At 44.9% G+C, this 23,410-nt stretch overlaps 1 protein-coding gene across 3 annotated transcripts in view; it reads right to left on the bottom strand.

Annotated features, from left to right (window-relative positions):
• The window catches only part of LOC106592115 (epsin-3), a 61,410-nt gene extending 47,201 nt beyond the window's left edge, over positions 1–14,209 (bottom strand). For all 3 annotated transcript variants that reach the window (XM_045715798.1, XM_045715797.1, XM_045715796.1), the window contains exons 1-2: positions 13,857–14,209; positions 1,881–2,165 (exon numbers count right to left, since the gene is read on the bottom strand). In XM_045715798.1, coding sequence (XP_045571754.1) covers positions 1,881–1,949 — 69 coding nt within the window. In that variant the 5' untranslated portion in view covers positions 1,950–2,165; positions 13,857–14,209. The remainder of the gene's footprint in view (positions 1–1,880; positions 2,166–13,856) is intronic.
• Between the last annotated feature and the right edge of the window lie 9,201 nt (positions 14,210–23,410).

A 23,410-nucleotide genomic window follows, 5' to 3' on the forward strand; every position in this document is an offset into this window, starting at 1 on the left:
AAAAGTAATTTCTGAATGAGTTGACATATGCAGCATCCACCGTTAATGGCGTCTCCGAAACAATCCCTTTAAAAGCACCAACAAAGCACCATCGGTTTGAATCCCAGCCTAAGATAAATTATAAACTTCAATATATAAGAATGAGATATGATGGCTCTTTCCTCAGACCCAAAGAAGCTTTACAATATATACAGTTGAAGTTGGAAGTTTACATACACTTATATTGGAGTCATTAAAACTTGTTTTTCAACCACTCCACAAATGTATTGTTAACAAACTATAATTTGGGCAAGTCAGATAGGACATCTACTTTGTGCATGACAAAAGTAATTTTTCCAACAATTGTTTACAGACAGATTATTTCACTTATAATTCACTGTATCACAATTCCAGTGGGTCAGAAGTTTACATACACTAAGTTGACTGTGCCTATAAACAGCTTGGAAAATTCCAGAAAATGATGTCATGGCTTTAGAAGCTTCTGATAGGCTAATTGACATCATTTGAGTCAATTGGAAGTGTACCTGTGGATGTATTTCAAGGCCTACCTTCAAACTCAGTGCCTCTTTGCTTGACATCATGGGAAAATCAAAAGAAATCAGCCAAGACCTCAGAAAAAAAATGGTAGACCACAAGTCTGGTTCATCCTTGGGAGCAATTTCCAAACGCCTGAAGGTACCACATTCATCTGTACAAACAATCGTACGCAAGTATAAACACCATGGGACCACGCAGCCGTCATACTGCTCAGGAAGGAGATGCGTTCTGTCTCCTAGAGATGAACGTACTTTGGTGCGAAAAGTGAAAATCAATCCCAGAACAACAGCAAAGGACCTTGTGAAGATGCTGGAGGAAACAGGTACAAAAGTATCTATATCCACAGTAAAAATGAGTCCTATATCGACATAACCTGAAAGGCTGCTCAGCAAGGAAGAAGCCACTGCTCCAAATCCGTCATAAAAAAAAACAGACTATGGTTTGCAACTGCACATGGGGACAAAGATCGTACTTTTTGGAGAAATGTCCTCTGGTCTGATGAAAAAAAAATAGAACTGTTTGGCCATTAATGACCATCTTATGTTTGGAGGAAATAGGGGGAGGCTTGCAAGCTGAAGACCACCATCCCAACTGTGAAGCACGGAGGTGGCAGCATCATGATGTGGGAGTGTTTTGCTGCAGGAGGGACTGGTGCACTTCACAAAATAGATGGCATCATGAGGACGGACAATTATGTGGATATATTGAAGCAACATCTCAAGACATCAGTCAGGTAGTTAAAGCTTGGTCGCAAATGGGTCTTCCAAATGGACAATGACCCCAAGCATACTTCCAAAGTTGTGGCAAAATGGCTTAAGGACAACAAAGTCAAGATATTGGAGTGGCCATCACAAAGCCCTGATCGCAATCCTATAGAAAATTTGTGGGCAGAACTGAAAAAGCGTGTGTGAGCAAGGAGGCCTACAAACCTGACTCAGTTACACCAGCTCTGTCAGGAGGAATGGGCCAATATTCACCCAACTTATTGTGGGAAGCTTGTGGAAGGCTACCCGAAACGTTTGACCCAGGTTAAACTATTTAAAGGCAATGCTACCAAATACTAATTGAATGTATGTAAACTTCTGACCCACTGGGAAAGTGATGAAAGAAATAAAAGCTGAAATAAATCATTCTCTCTGCTATTATTCTGACATTTCACATTCTTAAAATAAAGTGGTGATCCTAACTGACCTAAGACAGGGAATTTTTACTAGGATTAAATGTCAGGAATTGTGAAAAACAGAGTTTAAATGTATTTGGTAAGGTGTATGTAAACTTCCGACTTCAACTGTGGGTAACCATACAAATGTTAAATAGCAACAACAACAATCACAACAACAAACCTTGATCTCTGCCTCTGAGTATTGGTTGACCATGTTCTTCACCTGGCGGCGGAGAGATGATGTCTGCATGGTGATTGGTCAGTGTTTCACAGGTGTTAAGAAGTGGGTAATGGAATCGTACAGTGGGCCCGACTAGCCTTCTTCTCACAGGTAGAGTTAAGATGGGGGAGTCTTATACTGGGTTGGAGGAGGGAGGTGGGGGGGGGGGGTCAGTAGAGTTAAGATGGGGGAGGAGATGAGATGTGGTCCTCTAGATGAGTTCAGTGACGCCCAGAGTGTGTGTTCCTGGTCAGGAAGAGAACATCACAGTTAGACTGACATACAGATGCACACTGTAATATCAGCGACCAATAGACCAGGGCTATGTCCCTAATGCACCCTATTCCCTATATAGGGTACTACTTTAGACCAGGACCCATAGGGTAGAAGTGGTGCACTAAGTAGTGTACTAGGGAATAGGGTGAGAGAAAGAAAGAGAGAAAGAGAAAGACATGGTGGGACCTGACCACACACACAGAGAGCTGACTATAGACGATCTACCATCCCTCTCTGTCCAGTCAGCCATTTCACAATCATCAAGGACAAAAGGACGTTTCTTTTTTTTACAGGAATACAAATATTAGTTTTGAGGAGGGGGACTTAACCGTAAGGACACAGCCCTTTATAGCGCACTACTTTTGACCAGAGCCTATAAGGGGACATATAGTAGTACATATAGTGTGCATTTTGGGACGCATACCTAGATAATAGAATCCTACACTGCCATTGTCAGTATCACGTTTGTCAAGCTTACAGCCTTCGTCAAAGCTTTTGCTTTCATTTTGAGGGTGTAAAAATAATCAGTTAGGCCCCATCCCAAATGGCACCATATTCCCTATATAGTGCACTACTTTTGACAAAAAAATAATCAGTTAGGGCCCATCCCAAATTGCACCATATTGCCTATATAGTGCGCTACTTTTGACCAAAAGTAGTGCACTATATAGGGAATAGGGTGCCATTTGGGATGGGCCTTAACTGATTATTTTTTTGTCTGTAGTCATAGGCATTTTCTTCTTTGAAAGTTTTGTTATCACAACAGACAGGGAGGAGCCCACCCCCTGCTTGTTTTTCTAACAGGATTCCATCATCACCATGGCAGCAGAGCAGAAAAGTGGCTTGGGCACCTAAGGTGAGAGTTACTAAACAGCTACGGACAAACCTGTTACACTACTGTAATAGGAAACGGCTGTGAATTTACCTGTTACACTACTGTAATAGGAAACAGCTGTGAATTTACCTGTTACACTACTGTAATAAGAAACGGCTGTGAATTTACCTGTTACACTACTGTAATAAGAAACGGCTGTGAATTTACCTGTTACACTACTGTAATAAGAAACGGCTGTGAATTTACCTGTTACACTACTGTAATAGGAAACAGCTGTGAATTTACCTGTTTCACTACTGTAATAAGAAACGGCTGTGAATTTACCTGTTACACTACTGTAATAGGAAACGGCTGTGAATTTACCTGTTACACTACTGTAATAGGAAACGGCTGTGAATTTACCTGTTACACTACTGTAATAAGAAACGGCTGTGAATTTACCTGTTACACTACTGTAATAGGAAACAGCTGTGAATTTACCTGTTTCACTACTGTAATAAGAAACAGCTGTGAATTTACCTGTTTCACTACTGTAATAAGAAACGGCTGTGGATTTACCTGTTACACTACTGTAATAAGAAAGTATAGGGCCCACCTGTCTGCACACTCTAACACACACCTGTCCCAGACCTGACCAAGATCCTTATAGGATAGAAACGTTGTCAACTTATAATCATACATGTTGGAGAAATTCATTGTGCGGGACTACTTTCCTATTACAAGATTGTTTCATCCCAGCAGCACCCCACGAAAAGTGATGAGACTTTAACTACATACACTACTTAATGTTACCAGCATGCTGCCATGGCCCTGAGTCAGCCCAGGTCTGGACTACAACAAACTACTTAATGTTACCAGCATGCTGCCATGGCCCTGAGTCAGCCCAGGTCTGGACTGGACTACAACAAACTACTTAATGTTACCAGCATGCTGCCATGGCCCTGAGTCAGCCCAGGTCTGGACTGGACTACAACAAACTACTTAATGTTACCAGCATGCTGCCAGGGCCCTGAGTCAGCCCAGGTCTGGACTGGACTACAACAAACTACTTAATGTTACCACCATGCTGCCATGGCCCTGAGTCAGCCCAGGTCTGGACTACAACAAACTACTTAATGTTACCAGCATGCTGCCATGGCCCTGAGTCAGCCCAGGTCTGGACTGGACTACAACAAACTACGTAATGTTACCAGCATGCTGCCATGGCCCTGAGTCAGCCCAGGTCTGGACTGGACTACAACAAACTACTTAATGTTACCAGCATGCTGCCATGGCCCTGAGTCAGCCCAGGTCTGGACTACAACAAACTACTTAATGTTACCACCATGCTGCCAGGGCCCTGAGTCAGCCCAGGTCTGGACTGGACTACAACAAACTACTTAATGTTACCAGCATGCTGCCATGGCCCTGAGTCAGCCCAGGTCTGGACTGGACTACAACAAACTACTTAATGTTACCAGCATGCTGCCATGGCCCTGAGTCAGCCCAGGTCTGGACTGGACTACAACAAACTACTTAATGTTACCAGCATGCTGCCATGGCCCTGAGTCAGCCCAGGTCTGGACTGGACTACAACAAACTACTTAATGTTACCAGCATGCTGCCATGGCCCTGAGTCAGCCCAGGTCTGGACTGGACTACAACAAACTACGTAATGTTACCAGCATGCTGCCAGGGCCCTGAGTCAGCCCAGGTCTGGACTGGACTACAACAAACTACGTAATGTTACCAGCATGCTGCCATGGCCCTGAGTCAGCCCAGGTCTGGACTGGACTACAACAAAGTACTTAATGTTACCAGCATGCTGCCAGGGCCCTGAGTCAGCCCAGGTCTGGACTGGACTACAACAAACTACTTAATGTTACCAGCATGCTGCCAGGGCCCTGAGTCAGCCCAGGTCTGGACTGGACTACAACAAACTACGTAATGTTACCAGCATGCTGCCATGGCCCTGAGTCAGCCCAGGTCTGGACTGGACTACAACAAACTACGTAATGTTACCAGCATGCTGCCATGGCCCTGAGTCAGCCCAGGTCTGGACTGGACTACAACAAACTACTTAATGTTACCAGTATGCTGCCAGGGCCCTGAGTCAGCCAAAACACCACCATCATGCCAGTAACTTTCCTCTCATAATTCAGCAGTACCTATTAAACAAAGTGTTTAGAGCAAGCAGACTGAGGATCTATCCTCGAACTCAGTCAGAAGTTGACCTGGCCGTACGTCTCCATGTCTGAAACTTCTAGAGGCTTTAGGATTGAAGGCTGGTTAATTAGTGAATGGTACACTATATATACAAAAGTATGTGGAAACCCCTTCAAATTCGTGGATTTCGGCTATAACATCCACACCCGTTGCTGACAGGTGTATAAAATTGAGCACGCCGCCATGCAATCTCCATAGACAAACAGCCCGGCCTGAAGAGGTCAGTGACTCTTCAGTTGGCATCAGGATGCCACCTTTCCAACAAGTCAGTTTGTTAAATTTCTGCGTTGCTAGAGCTGCCCCGGTCAACTGTAAGTGCTGTTATTGTGAAGTGGAAACGTCTAGGCGCCACAACAGCTCAGCTGCGAAGTGGTAGGCCACACAAGCTGTGTGCTGAAGCACGTAGTGCGTAAAAATTGTCTGTCCCCTTGGTTGCAACTGTCATGACGTTGGCCTCTTTGAGTACAGGGAGGACAGTTGACCCCCTCCCCCTTGCACCATCCCCCAACCTACCTCCCCCCACCCAGGCCCTGTGTGAAGGGGTTGTAAAATTCCAGAGAAGAATCTCTGGCCACATGGCCCATAGAGAGACACAGGAAATTCTTCCAACTCACAGAATTGGGGAGCCAAGCGACATTTGTGTTCTGGAGAAGGTATGGAAGATTGGTGAAGAATCCAGCTACGAACTGGTCCGCTTGGTACAATTTTGTGATACTCAGAAGAGACAATATAGCCATATTACCATAAAACGGTTTATATAATAGCCTCAGCTATGAGACTTGCATCCACATGGTTGTATAAAATGTATTAATAAGGATAAAGCTATTTGTAATACATTGAGATGCTATGTACTGATGTTAATGTGATAGAATTGTATTTCTGTACCAAGCATCGGCACGCCCCCAGGGACACAGACAGGACCAGGCGTCATGTGACAAGCCTGTTCTATGTTCACTATAAAACCATACCCTGAGTTACTTTCTAACAGACCAGGCCTCCACTCCATTGCGAGTTGGCCAATAGGTTTTACCATCCAATTCCTCTACTGAAAGTGAACTATACCACGTGGTTAACTTTTAGACTATCGATATCGACAGAATAAGAACAAGTCTTTGATATTAATTAATAGTCTGCAGCTAGAAATGATATCATTGAACGCGAAGACCGACGAAACATCCATCCATAACGACATTAATGAATGTCGCTTTGAAAGATCCATTTTAACCGAGAGAGAGAGAGAGAGAGAGAGAGAGAGAGAGAGAGCGAGAGAGACAAAACTCTCCAACAGAACGACGCTCCAACAAGGATCCCGATGACACACTGAGCGTAAATATATATTGATTGCAATTGTTCTCAAATCAGTGAGCGTTCATGTGCAAAGGATTAGCATATCAATTGTTAATATTAATGAACTCTGTTGGCATCCTCAGCTGACCTTTTATGACCCATTGTTCTACAAGACACCAGCCATGCCTGTCTAGCCCACTAGGGCACATTACTCTAACAATTCTTTGTGACGATAATTACTGTTTGTATACTTTCTGTGAATTACTTAGTTTAGTAAATAAATGATTTTAAGACAATTGATGTATGGATGACTCTTAGTAAAGGCTGGGTTCGTGCAGATACAACAATTTACGACGTTTGGAATGAGACTGGACGCGAGGTAAAATACACCATTTAAACCAGAAGATAATCGGCCTATACTATAATATAATATAATATATAATGTTATAATATAGGAAAGTTATATTAGGAAAATTATAACTTTGTAATCTGAATATTTTCCTTGGTGCCCCGATCTCATAGTTAATTATAGTTAAATGATTAATCAGTTTAATCGCGTGATAATAATTACAGGGAGTTAATTGATAAACATGTCTTCAGTTTAATGGTGACCAAAGACAAGACACAACACTCACTGCTGAGTTCCAAACTGCCTCTGGATGCAACGTCAGCACAATAACTGTCAGGAGCTTCATGAAATGGGTTTCCATGCCCGGGCAGCCACACACAAGCTTAAGATCACCATGCGCAAAGCCAAGCATCTGCTGGAGTGGTGTAAAGCTCACAGCCATTGGACTCTGGAGTAGTGGAAATTCATTCTCTGGAGTGATGAATCACTCTTCACCATCTGGCAGTCCGACAGACAAATCTGGGTTTGGCTGATGCCAGGAGAGCGCTACCTGCCCTAATGCATAGTTCCAACAGTAAGAAGGAATAATGGTCTGGGGCTGTTTTTCATGGTTCGGGCCCTTTAGTTCCAGTGAAAGGAAATCTTCTAGCTACAGCATACAATAACATTCTAGATGATTCTGTGCTTCAAACTTTGTGGCAACAGTTGGGGAAGGCCCTTTCTTGTTTCAGCGTAACAATGCCCCCGTGCACAAAGTGAGGTACATGCAGAAATGGTTTGTCGAAATCAGGCTTAATTGCCCAACATCAGTGCCCGGCCCCACTAATGCTCTTGTGGCTGAATGGAAGCAAGTCCCTGCAGAAATGTTCCAACATCTAGTGGAAAGCCTTCCCAGAAGAGTGGAGGCTGTTATAGCAGCAAAGAGGGGACCAACTCCATATTAATACCCATGATTATGGAATAAGATGTTCGACGAGCAGGTGTCCACATACTTTTGGTCATGTAGTGTAAATTGTGTTTTTTAGAAGCAGTGCTGTTGACTTGTATCGATCCAGCTGAAGCCCTCTTGAATGTATCGATCCAGCTGAAGCCCTCTTGAATGTATCGATCCAGCTGAAGCCCTCTTGAATGTATCGATCCAGCTGAAGCCCTCTTGAATGTATCGATCCAGCTGAAGCCCTCTTGAATGTATTGAAAATGTGATTTAATAATCTGGCACCATTACCAAAGTCCCAGAGAAAAGTAGTGTTTCGTTGCAAAACCTGGTTTTTGACAAGACTGGTATATAGATTATAGACATTTACTACTAATAAACCCTAATAAACCCTAATAAACCCCCTAATAAACCCCCTAATAAATAATTTCTAAAGTCCACCTTCATGTAAAATGTTACCTAGATAAAACAAGTCTATTCACCAATACATAGATGACAAAATTATCAACAATTAAGACAACAGGTACATTGACATTAACAATTATTCAGTACAATGTCAAGTAACTCATCTTGGAACCCAGAATCAAATGTTCATGTAAACGCTGGCCTCCGGCCTGCTAATGTCACAAGTGTTGGGAGAGAGATTACAGGTAACTGACTAGAATAAGATCATGACTCAGTAGGTGTACCTAGCCTCCATTGCTGTGATATAGGGCCATATGGATACAACTGTACAGTAACATCAGTGTCATAGTCCTGGTTGGAAATAGACTGGTGTCTGATGAAAACAGCCATTGATGCTTCCTGTACGGATGACCACTACCACTATCTCCAGTGGTCCTTACACATCCAGGCCAGAAACAACCCCACTACCACTATCTCCAGTGGTCCTTACACATCCAGGCCAGAAACAACCCATACCTCTTGACCTCTTATATTAGGGGTGGCAGGTAGCCTAGTGGTTAGTAACCGAAAGGTTGCTAGATCAAATCCCCGAGCTGACGAGGTAAAAATCTGTCGTTCTGCCCCTGAACAAGGCAGTTAACCCACTGTTCCCTGGTAGGCCGTCATTGTAAATAAAAATGTGTTCTTAACGGACTTGCCTAGTTAAAGAAATAAAAGTAAAAAATATTAGTTAGATGGAACCTTCCCCGTAGGATTCACACTGACTTCAGATCTCCACAAGTCAAGTATCCCACTACCAGGGGTCGTTTTGACAATGGCCTATAGGGGTAGGGGTCGTTTTGACAATGGCCTATAGGGATAGGGGTCGTTTTGACAATGGCCTATAGGGGTAGGGGTCGTTTTGACAAGGGCCTATAGGGGATAGGGGTCATTTTGACAAGGGCCTATAGGGGATAGGGGACTTTCTGTACAAGGCCTCAGTCACCAGGCCAGTTCAATGTTCAGCTCCTAGCTACATATGCATTGCATTTGGCTTCATTTCCTCTCTCTACCATCTACTGGCCCTGGGACAACACTGATGTATTCCTGGCATTCCTGTGTTGGAGTCTGTACAGGAAATAGATATAAAAATGCTCAAGTTAGAGAACCCTGTGCGCTGCAGGAGAGAGTGGAGTTGGGAATAGATGGTGCGTGTGTGTGTGTGTGTGTGTGTGTGTGTGTGTGTGTGTGTGTGTGTGTGTGTGTGTGTGTGTGTGTGTGTGTGTGTATCACAACCTAAAGGTCATCATTCCATTGGTCCATAGTGATCAATCCCCTATTTCACAAAAAAAATATATATAATATTATCCTGTAGTTAATTAAATTATTCTGCAGCTAGGACCTAGCCTGGTCCCAGATCTGTTTTCTCCTTCTATAGCCTGGTCCCAGATCTGTTTTCTCCTTCTATAGCCTGGACCCAGGTCTGTTTTCTCCTTCTATAGCCTGGACCCAGGTCTGTTGTCTCATTCTATAGCCTGGTCCCAGATCTGTTTTCTCCTTCTATAGCCTGGTCCCAGATCTGTTTTCTCCTTCTATAGCCTGGTCCCAGATCTGTTTTCTCCTTCTATAGCCTGGTCCCAGGTCTGTTGTCTCCTATAGCCTGGTCCCAGGTCAGGCTAGGTCCTTGTTGCAGCACTCAGGCTAGGTCCTAGTTGCAGCACTCAGGCTAGGTCCTAGCTGCACCACTCAGGCTAGGTCCTAGCTGCAGCACTCAGGCTAGGTCCTAGCTGCAGCACTCAGGCTAGGTCCTAGCTGCAGCACTCAGGCTAGGTCCTAGCTGCAGCACTCAGGCTAGGTCCTAGCTGCAGCACTCAGGCTAGGTCCTAGCTGCAGCACTCAGGCTAGGTCCTAGCTGCAGCACTCAGGCTAGGTCCTAGCTGCAGCACAGAGGCTAGGTCCTAGCTGCAGCACTCAGGCTAGGTCCTAGCTGCAGCACTCAGGCTAGGTCCTAGCTGCAGCACTCAGGCTAGGTCCTAGCTGCAGCACTCAGGCTAAGTCCTAGCTGCAGCACTCAGGCTAAGTCCTAGCTGCAACACTCAGGCTAAGTCCTAGCTGCAACACTCAGGTTAGGTCCTAGCTGCAACACTCAGGCTAGGTCCTAGCTGCAACACTCAGGCTAGGTCCTAGCTGCAACACTCAGGTTAAGTCCCAGCTGTAACACTCAGGCTAGGTCCTAGCTGCAACACTCAGGCTAGGTCCTAGCTGCAACACTCAGGCTAGGTCCTAGCTGCAGCACTCAGGTTAAGCCCTAGCTGCAGCACTCAGGCTAGGTCCTAGCTGCAGCACTCAGGTTAGGTCCTAGCTGCAGCACTCAGGCTAGGTCCTAGCTGCAGCACTCAGGCTAGGTCCTAGCTGCAGCACTCAGGCTAGGTCCTAGCTGCAGCACTCAGGCTAGGTCCTAGCTGCAGCACTCAGGCTAGGACCTAGCTGCAGCACTCAGGCTAGGTCCTAGCTGCAGCACTCAGGTTAAGTCCTAGCTGTAACACTCAGGTTAAGTCCTAGCTGTAACACTCAGGCTAGGTCCTAGCTGTAACACTCAGGCTAGGTCCTAGCTGTAACACTCAGGCTAGGTCCTAGCTGTAACACTCAGGCTAGGTCCTAGCTGCAACACTCAGGCTAGGTCCTAGCTGTAACACTCAGGCTAGGTCCTAGCTGTAACACTCAGGTTAGGTCCTAGCTGTAACACTCAGGTTAGGTCCTAGCTGTAACACTCAGGCTAGGTCCTAGCTGTAACACTCAGGCTAGGTCCTAGCTGTAACACTCAGGCTAGGTCCTAGCTGCAGCACTCAGGCTAAGTCCTAGCTGCAGCACTCAGGCTAAGTCCTAGCTGCAACACTCAGGCTAAGTCCTAGCTGCAACACTCAGGTTAGGTCCTAGCTGCAACACTCAGGCTAGGTCCTAGCTGCAACACTCAGGCTAGGTCCTAGCTGCAACACTCAGGTTAAGTCCCAGCTGTAACACTCAGGCTAGGTCCTAGCTGCAACACTCAGGCTAGGTCCTAGCTGCAACACTCAGGCTAGGTCCTAGCTGCAGCACTCAGGTTAAGCCCTAGCTGCAGCACTCAGGCTAGGTCCTAGCTGCAACACTCAGGCTAGGTCCTAGCTGCAACACTCAGGCTAGGTCCTAGCTGCAGCACTCAGGCTAAGTCCTAGCTGCAGCACTCAGGCTAAGTCCTAGCTGCAACACTCAGGCTAAGTCCTAGCTGCAACACTCAGGTTAGGTCCTAGCTGCAACACTCAGGCTAGGTCCTAGCTGCAACACTCAGGCTAGGTCCTAGCTGCAACACTCAGGTTAAGTCCCAGCTGTAACACTCAGGCTAGGTCCTAGCTGCAACACTCAGGCTAGGTCCTAGCTGCAACACTCAGGCTAGGTCCTAGCTGCAGCACTCAGGTTAAGCCCTAGCTGCAGCACTCAGGCTAGGTCCTAGCTGCAGCACTCAGGTTAGGTCCTAGCTGCAGCACTCAGGCTAGGTCCTAGCTGCAGCACTCAGGCTAGGTCCTAGCTGCAGCACTCAGGCTAGGTCCTAGCTGCAGCACTCAGGCTAGGTCCTAGCTGCAGCACTCAGGCTAGGTCCTAGCTGCAGCACTCAGGCTAGGTCCTAGCTGCAGCACTCAGGCTAGGACCTAGCTGCAGCACTCAGGCTAGGTCCTAGCTGCAGCACTCAGGTTAAGTCCTAGCTGTAACACTCAGGTTAAGTCCTAGCTGTAACACTCAGGCTAGGTCCTAGCTGTAACACTCAGGCTAGGTCCTAGCTGTAACACTCAGGCTAGGTCCTAGCCGTAACACTCAGGCTAGGTCCTAGCTGCAACACTCAGGCTAGGTCCTAGCTGTAACACTCAGGCTAGGTCCTAGCTGTAACACTCAGGTTAGGTCCTAGCTGTAACACTCAGGTTAGGTCCTAGCTGTAACACTCAGGCTAGGTCCTAGCTGTAACACTCAGGCTAGGTCCTAGCTGTAACACTCAGGCTAGGTCCTAGCTGTAACACTCAGGCTAACTAGGCCTCTGTTTTCTATCTAAATCAGGAATGGGTTCTATTTCCTTTCTCTTTCCTCACTCCATCCATAATGCAGGCTTGAGGATAGAACTACACCCTGTGTACCTAACAGTATATCCACCTTGACATGCCTACACGGTACCATCTCCTTCTCTCATTCAGTCAGTGGGTCAAAGAGAAACAGTGGGCACACACACCAACACACCAACACAAACTTCATATATACTCACAGACAAACAGGGCTGGTCTGACCAACCAACACTCCACTCCGACCCTAAAGACAAACTCATCAATACAAAACAAATATAAGAGCATACTTGAAAGGGGCAATCCGTAGTTGAAACAATAACAAAGTGTAGCCCTCGTCACTGTTTCTGTAAAAACCTGAGGGATGGGGCTGGAGAAATGTAACCAATCTCATATTCATAGACAGAGCTATGGATGCAAAGACTGACCATCCGTGATAAAATTATAGTTTTAACAATGTTTTGAGGCTACACAGTGTTTGTTTACAATTACTTGGTTTACAAAAATTGGAGTAAAACCAGTTTATATTTTGGGTTCTGATGGGGTACGACAGTTGAACTAAGCTCCTGAGGAAGTTATAAGTTATATTCTTCAATAATCAATGAGTACATATTATTAATTTCTAAGTCTGATGTAGCAACGGCAGATTTCCCCTTTAATATGTGTTGTCTCTAAGAGGACATAATGATTGCCTCATACAACTGAGAGACCATGACCTAGCCCTTGATTAAACAGACCTCCCACCCTGCATGAGCACAAGTACAGTACAAGTTATAAATGATGTATGACTAAGCATGAAGACGTGTTATAGGCCTATTCTTGATGTAGGATCAAAGACCTGCAAGTGTAGACAGCACTGGTGGGTAGGGACCTGTACATCCCTGGGTTGGACACACTACGTGAGTTTATGTAGCCTAATGCTGGACAGGTAGACCTACATGAGACTGTGTAATGTAGGTGGAATCATGGTTTCATTTGAATGTTTAAAACCTTAGAAAGAGGCCCACAAATCATTTCTGACAATAGTCCATCTCTGGATTGATTTCAGAATTGGCTACGTTGTAAAGAATCTTCAGAGGCCTTGCTGAAGTTTGTTACATTGTAACGAATGAGTAGGCTATCGGCCACATGCCTACAATAGCCTTCATCACATAACATCATAGGTGTGTCAGATTTAAGCAATCGGGGAGTTTTCTTGTTCATGTTCTGCTATCCTTACTGTCGACAAGTGTCTGCCCAACCTAGCACCTGGGTCTACCGTTTTAACAAGCTTGTAGCTATATCCTAGATTAATTGCCCTGTCCAAGGTATCAGTTTCGCCCTCCGAGTTTAGGTATAAACTGGGGCAATGAACCCACATCATGCAGCACATTGCGTCAGATAGGACAGGGCAGGGCCCGGTTTCCCAAAACAGTAGGGCAGAACAGAGCAGCGAGCCCAACCAGGCAGGCACAGAGCACAACAGTGACTCAGCTATCGGTGCTAACAGATAAATACTAAACCGACCAAACGAACCGCTCAAACAAACCGAAAATCACGTCTACCAAACCACTGGGCAGTTTCCCGAAACCCCTTTCCTTCTTACCTCTTGCATCGCGCGTCATTGGCGTCCCAACTTCGGGAACCTTTCAAAAGAAATACCTCCTCTCCTCAACATGTTTCCCGAGATCCCGTTTCGAATGAAACACAAATCGTTGAAAAGGGTACTAAAAGCCACAAACGAAAAAGGATCTCCAGAGCAGTTCAGGATTATGTTCGGAATAAATGTTCCGAATATTATTGATTTCGGTGCAGGTGTCTTTGAAATTCTATCTGGTGTCCGGTAGAAAAGTTTATTGTGTGTGCATAAGACTGAACACACAAACACATGAGCGCGGTGCTCGCAGATGGTAAAGAAACCCCCTGAGCACACACAGTAAAATGGAACGACAGAGGGAGAGAGAGGTAGAATAGGGAGGGGTGCGTTGTGCCTGCGGAGTCAGGCTTTAACCCGCTGTATCCCGGGTGGCAATCCAATTTATTTTTCAATTTAAGGGGCTTTATTAGCATGGGAAACATATGTTTACATTGCCAAAGCAAGTAAAATAGATAATAAATAAAAGTGAAATAAACAATAATTAATTTACAGTATACAGTACACTCACAAAAGTTCCAAAAGAATAAAGACATCTCTCTCGCTCTCTCTCTCTCTCTCTCTCTCTATTCTCTCCAGTCAGAGGCCAAATTACCTGTCACAGACCAGTGTTGTGGGGACACTTTCACATACAGGGTGTCAGACACAGCTCTTGGTCTGTTTGGGGAGTACTTTAACAAATGGTCCTTCATTTCTCATCATACAGATATATATACTGGTGTGTTACTGCACTGTTTATTGGCGGGTGAGATTTATATGGAGAGTCAGTATCTATGACAGATTATAGAGAGATAGATGGAGAGTAAGGATTTATAACAGATTATAGAGAGATAGATGGAGAGTCAGTATCTATGACAGATTATAGAGAGATAGATGGAGAGTCAGTATCTATGACAGATTATAGAGAGATAGATGGAGAGTCAGTATCTATGACAGATTATAGAGAGATAGATGGAGAGTCAGTATCTATGACAGATTATAGAGAGATAGATGGAGAGTCAGTATCTATGAGAGATTATAGAGAGATATATGGAGAGTCAGTATCTATGACAGATTATAGAGAGATAGATGGAGAGTCAGTATCTATGACAGATTATAGAGAGATATATGGAGAGTCAGTATCTATGACAGATTATAGAGAGATATATGGAGAGTCAGTATCTATGACAGATTATAGAGAGATATATGGAGAGAAAACCTAATTGACATAGGTCATATATACAGTGCATTCGTAATGTAATCAGACCCCATGACTTTTTCCACATTTTGTTACGTTACAGCCTTATTTTACAATGGATTAAATTGTTTTTTTTTTTCCCCACGCATCAATCCTCACACAATACCCCATAATGACAAAGCTAAAACCGTTTTTTAGAAATGTGTAGAAATGTATAAAAAATAAAACACAGAAAAATCTCATTTACATAACTATTCAGACCCTTTACTCAGTACTTTGTTGAAGCACCTTTGGCAGTGATTACAGCCTTGAGTCTTCTTGGGTATGACGCTACAAGCTTGGCACACCTGTATTTGGGGAGTTTCTCTCATTCTTCTCTGCAGATCCTCTCGAGCTCTGTCAGGTTGGATGGGGAGCGTCGCTGCACAGCTACTTTCAGGTCTCCCCAGAGATGTTCAATTCAAGTCCGGGCTCTGGCTGGGCCACTCAAGGACATGCAGAGACTTGTCCCAAAGCCACTCCTGTGTTGTCTTGGTTGTGCGCTTAGGGTTATTGTCCTGTTGGAAGTTGAACCTTCTCCCCAGTCTGAGGTCCTGAGTGCTCTGGAGAAGGTTTTCATCAAGAATCTCTCTGTACTTTGCTCCATTCGTCTTTGCCCGATCCTGACTAGTCTCCCAGTCCCTGCCGCTGAAAAACATCCCCACAGCATGATGCTGCCATCACCATGCTTCACTGTAGGGATGGCATTCAGGCCAAAGAGTTCAATCTTGGTTTCATCAGACCAGAGAATGTTGTTTCTCATGGTCTGAGTCTTTAGGTGCCTTTTGGCAAACTCCAAGCAGCCTGTCATGTTCCTTTCACTGAGGAGTGGCTTCCATCTGGCCACTCTAACATAAAGGCCTGATTGATGGAGTGCTGCAGAGATGGTTGTCCTTCTGGAAGGTTCTCCCATCTCCACAGAGGAACTCTGGAGGTCTGTCAGAGTGACCATCGGGTTCTTGGTCACCTCCCTGACCAAGGCCCTTCTTCCCCGATTGCTCAGTTTGGCCGAGGGGCCAGCTTGGTGGTTCCAAACTTCTTCCATTTAAGAATGATGGAGGCCACTGTGTTCTTGGGGACCTTCAACGTTTCAGACATTTTTGGTACCCTTCCCCAGATCTGTGCCTCGACACAATCCTGTCTCGGAGCTCTACGCACAATTCCTTCGACCTCATTGCTTGGTTTATGTTCTGACATGCCCGGTCAACTGTGGGACATATAGACAGGTGTGTGCCTTTCTAAATCATGTCCAATCAATTGCATTTGCCACAGGTGGACTCCAGTCAAGTTGCAGAAACATCTCAAGGATGATCAATGGAAACAGGATGCACCTGAGCTCAATTTCGAGACTCATAGCAAAGGGTCTAAATACTTATGTAAATTGGGTATTTCTGTTTTTTAATACATTTGCAAAACATTTCGAAAAACGTGTTTTTGCTTTGTCATTATGGGGTATTGTGTGTACACTGATGAGGAAAAAAAATGCATTTTTAATCCATTTTAGAATAAGGCTGACAGATTAGAATAACGTAACAAAATGTGGAAAAAGTCAAGAGGTCTGAATACTTTCCAAATACACTATGTACTGTAGTTATGTGATGCTGCAGCTGGTGATGATGATGATGACTATATGAATGACGATGAAGGTGGTGATGATGATGATTTTTATTTATTTTTTATTTCACTTTTATTTAACCAGGAAGGCAAGTTGAGAACAAGTTCTCATTTACAATTGCGACCTGGCCAAGATAAAGCAAAGCAGTTCGACACATACAACAACGCAGAGTTACACATGGAGTAAAACAAACATACAGTCAATAATACAGTAGAAAAATACGTCTATATACAATGTGAGCAAAATAGGTGAAATAAGGGAGGTAAAGGCAAAAAAGGCCATGGTGGCAAAGTAAATACAATATAGCAAGTAAAACACTGGAATGGTAGATTTGTAGTGGAAGAAAGTGCAAAGTAGAAATAATTGGGTGCAAAGGAGCAAAATAAATAAATAAATAAATACAGTAGGGGAAGAGGTAGTTGTTTGGGCTAAATTATAGATGGGCTATGTACAGGTGCAGTGATCTGTGAGCTGCTCTGACAGCTGGTGCTTAAAGCTAGTGAGGGAGATAAGTGTTTCCAGAATCAGAGATTTTTGTAGTTCGTTCCAGTCATTGGCAGCAGAGAACTGGAAGGAGAGACGGCCAAAGGAGGAATTGGCTTTGGGGGTGACCAGAGAGATATACCTGCTGGAGCGCGTGCTACAGGTGGGTGCTGCTATGGTGACCAGTGAGCAGAGATAAGGCGGGACTTTACCTAGCAGGGTCTTGTAGATGACCTGGAGCCAGTGGGTTTGCCGATGAGTATGAAGCGAGGGCCAGCAAACAAGAGCGTACAGGTCGCAGTGGTGGGTAGTACAGTGGGAGAAAAAAGTATTTGATCCCCTGCTGATTTTGTACGTTTGCCCACTGACAGTGAGAGACAGAATAACAGTGAGAGACAGAATAACAACAAAAATATCCAGAAAAACGCTGTTAAAAATGTTATAAATTGATTTGCATTTTAATGAGGGAAATAAGTATTTGACCCCCTCTCAATCAGAAAGATTTCTGGCTCCCAGGTGTCTTCTATACAGGTAACGAGCTGAGATTAGGAGCACACTCTTAAAGGGAGTGCTCCTAACCGCAGCTTGTTACCTGTAAAAAAGACACCTGTCCACAGAAGCAATCAATCAATCAGATTCCAAACTCTCCACCATGGCCAAGACCAAAGAGCTCTCCAAGGATGTCAGGGACAAGATTGTAGACCTACACAAGGCTGGAATCGGCTACAAGACCATCGCCAAGCAGCTTGGTGAAAAGGTGAGATTTGGTGCGATTATTCGCAAATGGAAGAAATACAAAAGAACTGTCAATATCCCTCGGCCTGGGGCTCCATGCAAGATCTCACCTCGTGGAGTTGCAATGATCATGAGAACGGTGAGGAATCAGCCCAGAACTACACGGGAGGATCTTGTCAATGATCTCAAGGCAGCTGGGACCATAGTCAAGCCAAGAAAACAATTGGTAACACACTACGCCGTGAAGGACTGAAATCCTGCAGCGCCCGCAAGGTCCCCCTGCTCAAGAATACATATACAGGCCCGTCTGAAGTCTGCCAATGAACATCTGAATGACTCAGAGGACATCTGGTGAAAGTGTTGTGGTCAGATGAGACCAAAATGGAGCTCTTTGACATCAACTCAACTCGCCATGTTTGGAGGAGGAGGAATGCTGTCTATGACCCCAAGAACACAATCTCCACCATCAAACATGGAGGTGGAAACATTATGCTTTGGGGGTGTTTTTCTGCTAAGGGGACAGGACAACTTCACCACATCAAAGGGACGATGGACGGGGCCATGTACCGTCAAATCTTGTGTGAAAACCTCCTTCCCTCAGCCAGGGCATTGAAAATGGGCCGTGGATGGGTATTCCAGCATGACAATGACCCAAAACAGACGGCCAAGGCAATAAAGGAGTGGCTCAAGAAGAAGCACATTAAGGTCCTGGAGTGGCCTAGCCAGCCTCCAGACCTTAATCCCATAGAAAATCTGTGGAGGGAGCTGAAGGTTCGAGTTGCCAAACGTCAGCCTCGAAACCTTAATGATTTGGAGAAGATCTGTAAAGAGGAATGGGACAAAATCCCTCCTGAGATGTGTGCAAACCTGGTGGCCAACTACAAGAAACGTCTGACCTCTGTGATTGCCAACAAGGGTTTTGCCACCAAGTACTAAGTCATGTTTTGCAGAGGGGTCAAATACTTATTTCCCTCATTAAAATGCAAATAATTTTATAACATTTTTGACATGCGTTTTTCTGGATTTTTTTGTTGTTATTCTGTCTCTCACTGTTCAAATAAACCTACTATTAAAATTATAGACTGATCATTTCTTTGTAAGTGGGCAAACGTACAAAATCAGCAGGGGATCAAATACTTTTTCCCCCCACTGTATATGGGGCTTTGGTGACAAAACGGATGGCACTGTGATAGACTGCATCCAGTTTATTGAGTAGGGTATTGGAGGCTATTTTGTAAATGACATCGCCGAAGTCGAGGATCGGTAGGATGGTCAGTTTTGCGAGGGTATGTTTGGCAGCATGAGTGAAGGATGCTTTGTTGCGAAATAGGAAGCCAATTCTAGATTTAACTTTGGATTGGAGATGTTTGATGTGAGTCTGGAAGGAGAGCTTACAGTTTAACCAGACACCTAGGTATTTGTAGTTGTCCACATATTCTAAGTCAGAACCGTCCAGAGTAGTGATGCTGGACGGGCGGGCAGGTGCAGGCAGCGATCGGTTGAAGAGCATGCATTTCATTTTACTTGTATTTAAGAGCAGTTGGAGGCCACGGAAGGAGAGTTGTATGGCATTGAAGCTCGTCTGGAGGGTTGTTAACACAATGTCCAAAGAAGGGCCAGAAGTATACAGAATGGTGTCGTCTGCGTAGAGGTGGATCAGAGACTCACCAGCAGCAAGAGCGACATCATTGATGTATACAGAGAAAAGAGTTGGCCCAAGAATTTAACCCTGTGGCACCCCCATAGAGACTACCAGAGGCCCGGACAACAGGCCATCCTATTTGACACATTGAACTCTATCGGAGGAGTAGTTGGTGAACCAGGCAAGGCAATCATTTGAGAAACCAAGGATATTGAGTCTGCTGATGAGGATGTGGTGATTGACAGAGTCAAAAGCCTTGGCCAGGTCAGTGAATACAGCAGCACAGTATTGTTTCTTATCGATGGCAGTTACGATATCATTTAGGACCTTGAGCATGGCTGAGGTGCACCCATGACCAGCTCTGAAACCAGATTGCATAGCGGAGAAGGTGCGGTGGGATTCGAAATGGTCGGTAACCTGTTTGTTGTCTTGGCTTTCGAAGACCTTAGAAAGGCAGATTGGGATAGATATAGGTCTGTAGCAGTTTGTGTGTCACGTCCTGACCATAGTAAGATGTGATTTTCTATGGTAGATTAGGTCAGGGCGTGACAGGGGGTGTTTTGTGTTTTTCTATGTTTTCTATTTCTATGTTTAAGTTCTAGTTTTTCTATTTCTATGTTGTTGTTTTTTGGGTTGATCTCCAATTGGAGGCAGCTGGTTCTCGTTACCTCTGATTGGAGATCATATTTAAGTAGGGGTTTTTCTTCCTGGGTTTTGTGGGTGATTATCTTTTGAGTAGTGTTTGTTTCTCTCTGCATCACGGTTTGTTGTTTTGTAAATTCAGTTATTTATGTTTTGCAAAGTTTCATGGATTTAATAAAATGTGGAACTACAACCACGCTGCACTTTGGTCCGATCCTTTCGACAGCCGTAACATTGGGTCAAGAGTGTCCCCTCCTTTGAAGAGGGGGATGACAGCAGCTGCTTTCCAATCTTTTGGAATCTCAGATGACACGAAAGAGAGGTTGAACAGGCTAGAAATAGGGGTTGCAACAATTTCGTCAGATAATTTTATAAAGAAAGGGTCCAGATTGTCTAGCCCGGCTGATTTGTAGGGGTCCAGATTTTGCAGCTCTTTCAGAACATTAACTGACTGGATTTGGGAGAGGGAGAAATGGGGAAGGCTTGGGCGAGTAGCTGTGAGGGGTGCAGTGCTGTTGACCGCAGTAGGGGTAGCCTGGTGGAAAGCATGGCCAGCTATAGAAAAATGCTTATTGAAATTCTCAATTATAGTGGATTTATCGGAGGTGACAGAGTTTCCTATCCTCAGTGCAGTGGGCAGCTGGGAGGAGGTGTTCTTATTCTCCATGGACTTTACAATGTCCCAGAACTTTTTGGAGTTTGTGTTGCAGGAAGCAAATTTCTGCTTGAAATAGCTAGCCTTGGCTTTTCTAACTGCCTGTGTATATCGGTTTCTAACTTCCCTGAAAAGTTGCATATCACGGGGGCTGTTCGATGCTAATGCAGAACGCCACAGGATGTTTTTGTGTTGGTTAAGGGCAGTCAGGTCTGGAGAGAACCAAGGGCTATATCTGTTCCTGGTTCTACATTTCTTGAATGGGGCATGCTTATTTAAGATGGTGAGGAAGGCATTTAAAAAAAATAACCAGGCATCCTCTACTGACGGGATGAGGTCAATATCCTTCCAGGATACCTGGGCCAGGTCGATTAGAAAGGCTTGCTCACTGAAATGTTTCAGGGAGCGTTTGACAGTGATGAGTGGAGGTCGTTTGACCGCTGACCCATTACGGATGCAGGCAATGAGGCAGTGATCAAAGAGATCTTGGTTGAAAACAGCAGAGGTGTTTTTAGAGGGCAAGTTGGTTAGGATGATATCTATGAGGGTGCCCTTGTTTACGGCTTTGGGGTGGTACCTGGTATGTTCATTGATAATTTGTGTGAGATTGAGGGCATCAAGATTAGATTGTAGGATGGCTGGGGTGTTAAGCATGTACCAGTTTAGGTCACCTAGCAGCACGAGCTCTGAAGATAGATGGGGGGCAATCAGTTCACATATGGTGTCCAGAGCACAGCTGGGGGCAGAGGGTGGTCTATAACAGGCGGCAACGGTGAAAGACTTGTTTTTAGAGAGATGGATTTAGAAGTAGAAGTTCAAATTGTTTGGGTACAGACCTGGATAGTAGGACAGAACTCTGCAGGCTATCTCTGCAGTAGATTGCAACACTGCCCCCTTTGGCCGTTCTATCTTGTCTGAAAATGTTGTAGTTAGGGATGAAGATTTCAGAGTTTTTGGTGGACTTCCTAAGCCAGGATTCAGACACGGCTAGGACATCCGGGTTGGCAGAGTGTGCTAAAGCAGTGAATAAAACAAACTTAGGGAGAAGGCATCTAATGTTAACATGCATGAAACCAAGACTATTACAGTTACAGAAGTCATCAAAAGAGAGCGCCTGGGGAATAGGAGTGGAGCTAGGCACTGCAGGGCCTGGATTCACCTCTACATCACCAGAGGAACAGAGGAGGAGTAGGATAAGGGTACAGCTAAAAGCTATGAGAATTGGTCGTTTATGACATCCGGAATAGAGAGTAAAAGGAGCAGGTTTCTGGGGGTGGTAAAATAGCTTCAAGGTATAATGTACAGACAAAGGTATGGTAGGATGGAGGTGGAGGTAAACAGTGGAGGTAAACCTAGGCATTGAGTGATGATGAGAGAGATATTGTCTCTAGAAACATCATTGAAACCAGAAGATGTCATAGCATGTGTGGTTGGTGGAACTGAAAGTTTGGATAAGGTATAATGAGCAGGGCTAGAGGCTCTACAGTGAAATAAGCCAATAAACACTAACCAGAACAGCAATGGACAAGGCATATTGACATTAAGGAGAGGCATGCTTAGCCGAGTGATCATAAGGGTCCAGTGAGATTCAGACAGCTAGCCGGGCCATAGGTAGCAAGCTGGCAGAAGATGGAGGGAGGTTTGTTTTTAGCCACCTCGTGCGTTTCCGTCTGTAGATTAGTGGGGTTCCGTGTGGTAGGGGGGACCAGTCCAATTGGCAAAATAGTTATAGTTATAGTGGCCCAAGAAAATAGTTCGATAGACCTATTCAGATAGCAGCCGATAAGACAGCTAACGATTAGCGGGCCGCAGATGGGTGTTCAGGTTACGTCGCAACGGAGGGGCCAGTTGGATAACTCCCTCGGGCAGATAACGTTGGTAGTCCAGTCATGAAGGCCCGATGGGGCTCCGCATCGGCAGTAAAACGGGTCCGGATAGGTGATTGTAGCCCAGGAGTGGCTGATGGAACTCTTCAGCTGGCTAGCTCCGGAATAATTGATGTTAGCTCTGGGACCGACGTTAGCCAATAGCCACTCGGGTAGCAGCTAGCTAGCTGCAAGATCCAGGTGTAAATGTCCAGAGCCTGCGGTAGAAATCCGGGGATATGGAGAGAAAATAGGTTCGGTATGCTCTGGTCTGAGTCGCGCTGTACAAAACTGGCGATAGCTTTTGGAGCTAAGGGATAGCTGATGACCGCCAACCGTGGCTAGCTGAACTCCAACGTTAGCCAGTGAACTGGTCAGCCTCTGGCTAACCTCTGGCTAGCTTCTGTTGTGGATTTCAGATTTGAGGTAAATAATACATTTTTTTAAATTGGTGAGGCGGGTTGCAGGAGAGTGTTTTGAGGTTGAGTTTTCACCAAAAAATATATATAAAGATATGCGAAGAAAAGACGGAAATATATATATACTGCTCAAAAAAATAAAGGGAACACTTAAACAACACATCCTAGATCTGAATGAAAGAAATAATCTTATTAAATACTTTTTTCTTTACATAGTTGAATGTGCTGACAACA

This window comes from Salmo salar, chromosome ssa03 (assembly GCF_905237065.1).
Source record: "Salmo salar chromosome ssa03, Ssal_v3.1, whole genome shotgun sequence".
In the NCBI taxonomy this organism is placed as follows: Eukaryota; Metazoa; Chordata; class Actinopteri; order Salmoniformes; family Salmonidae; genus Salmo; species Salmo salar.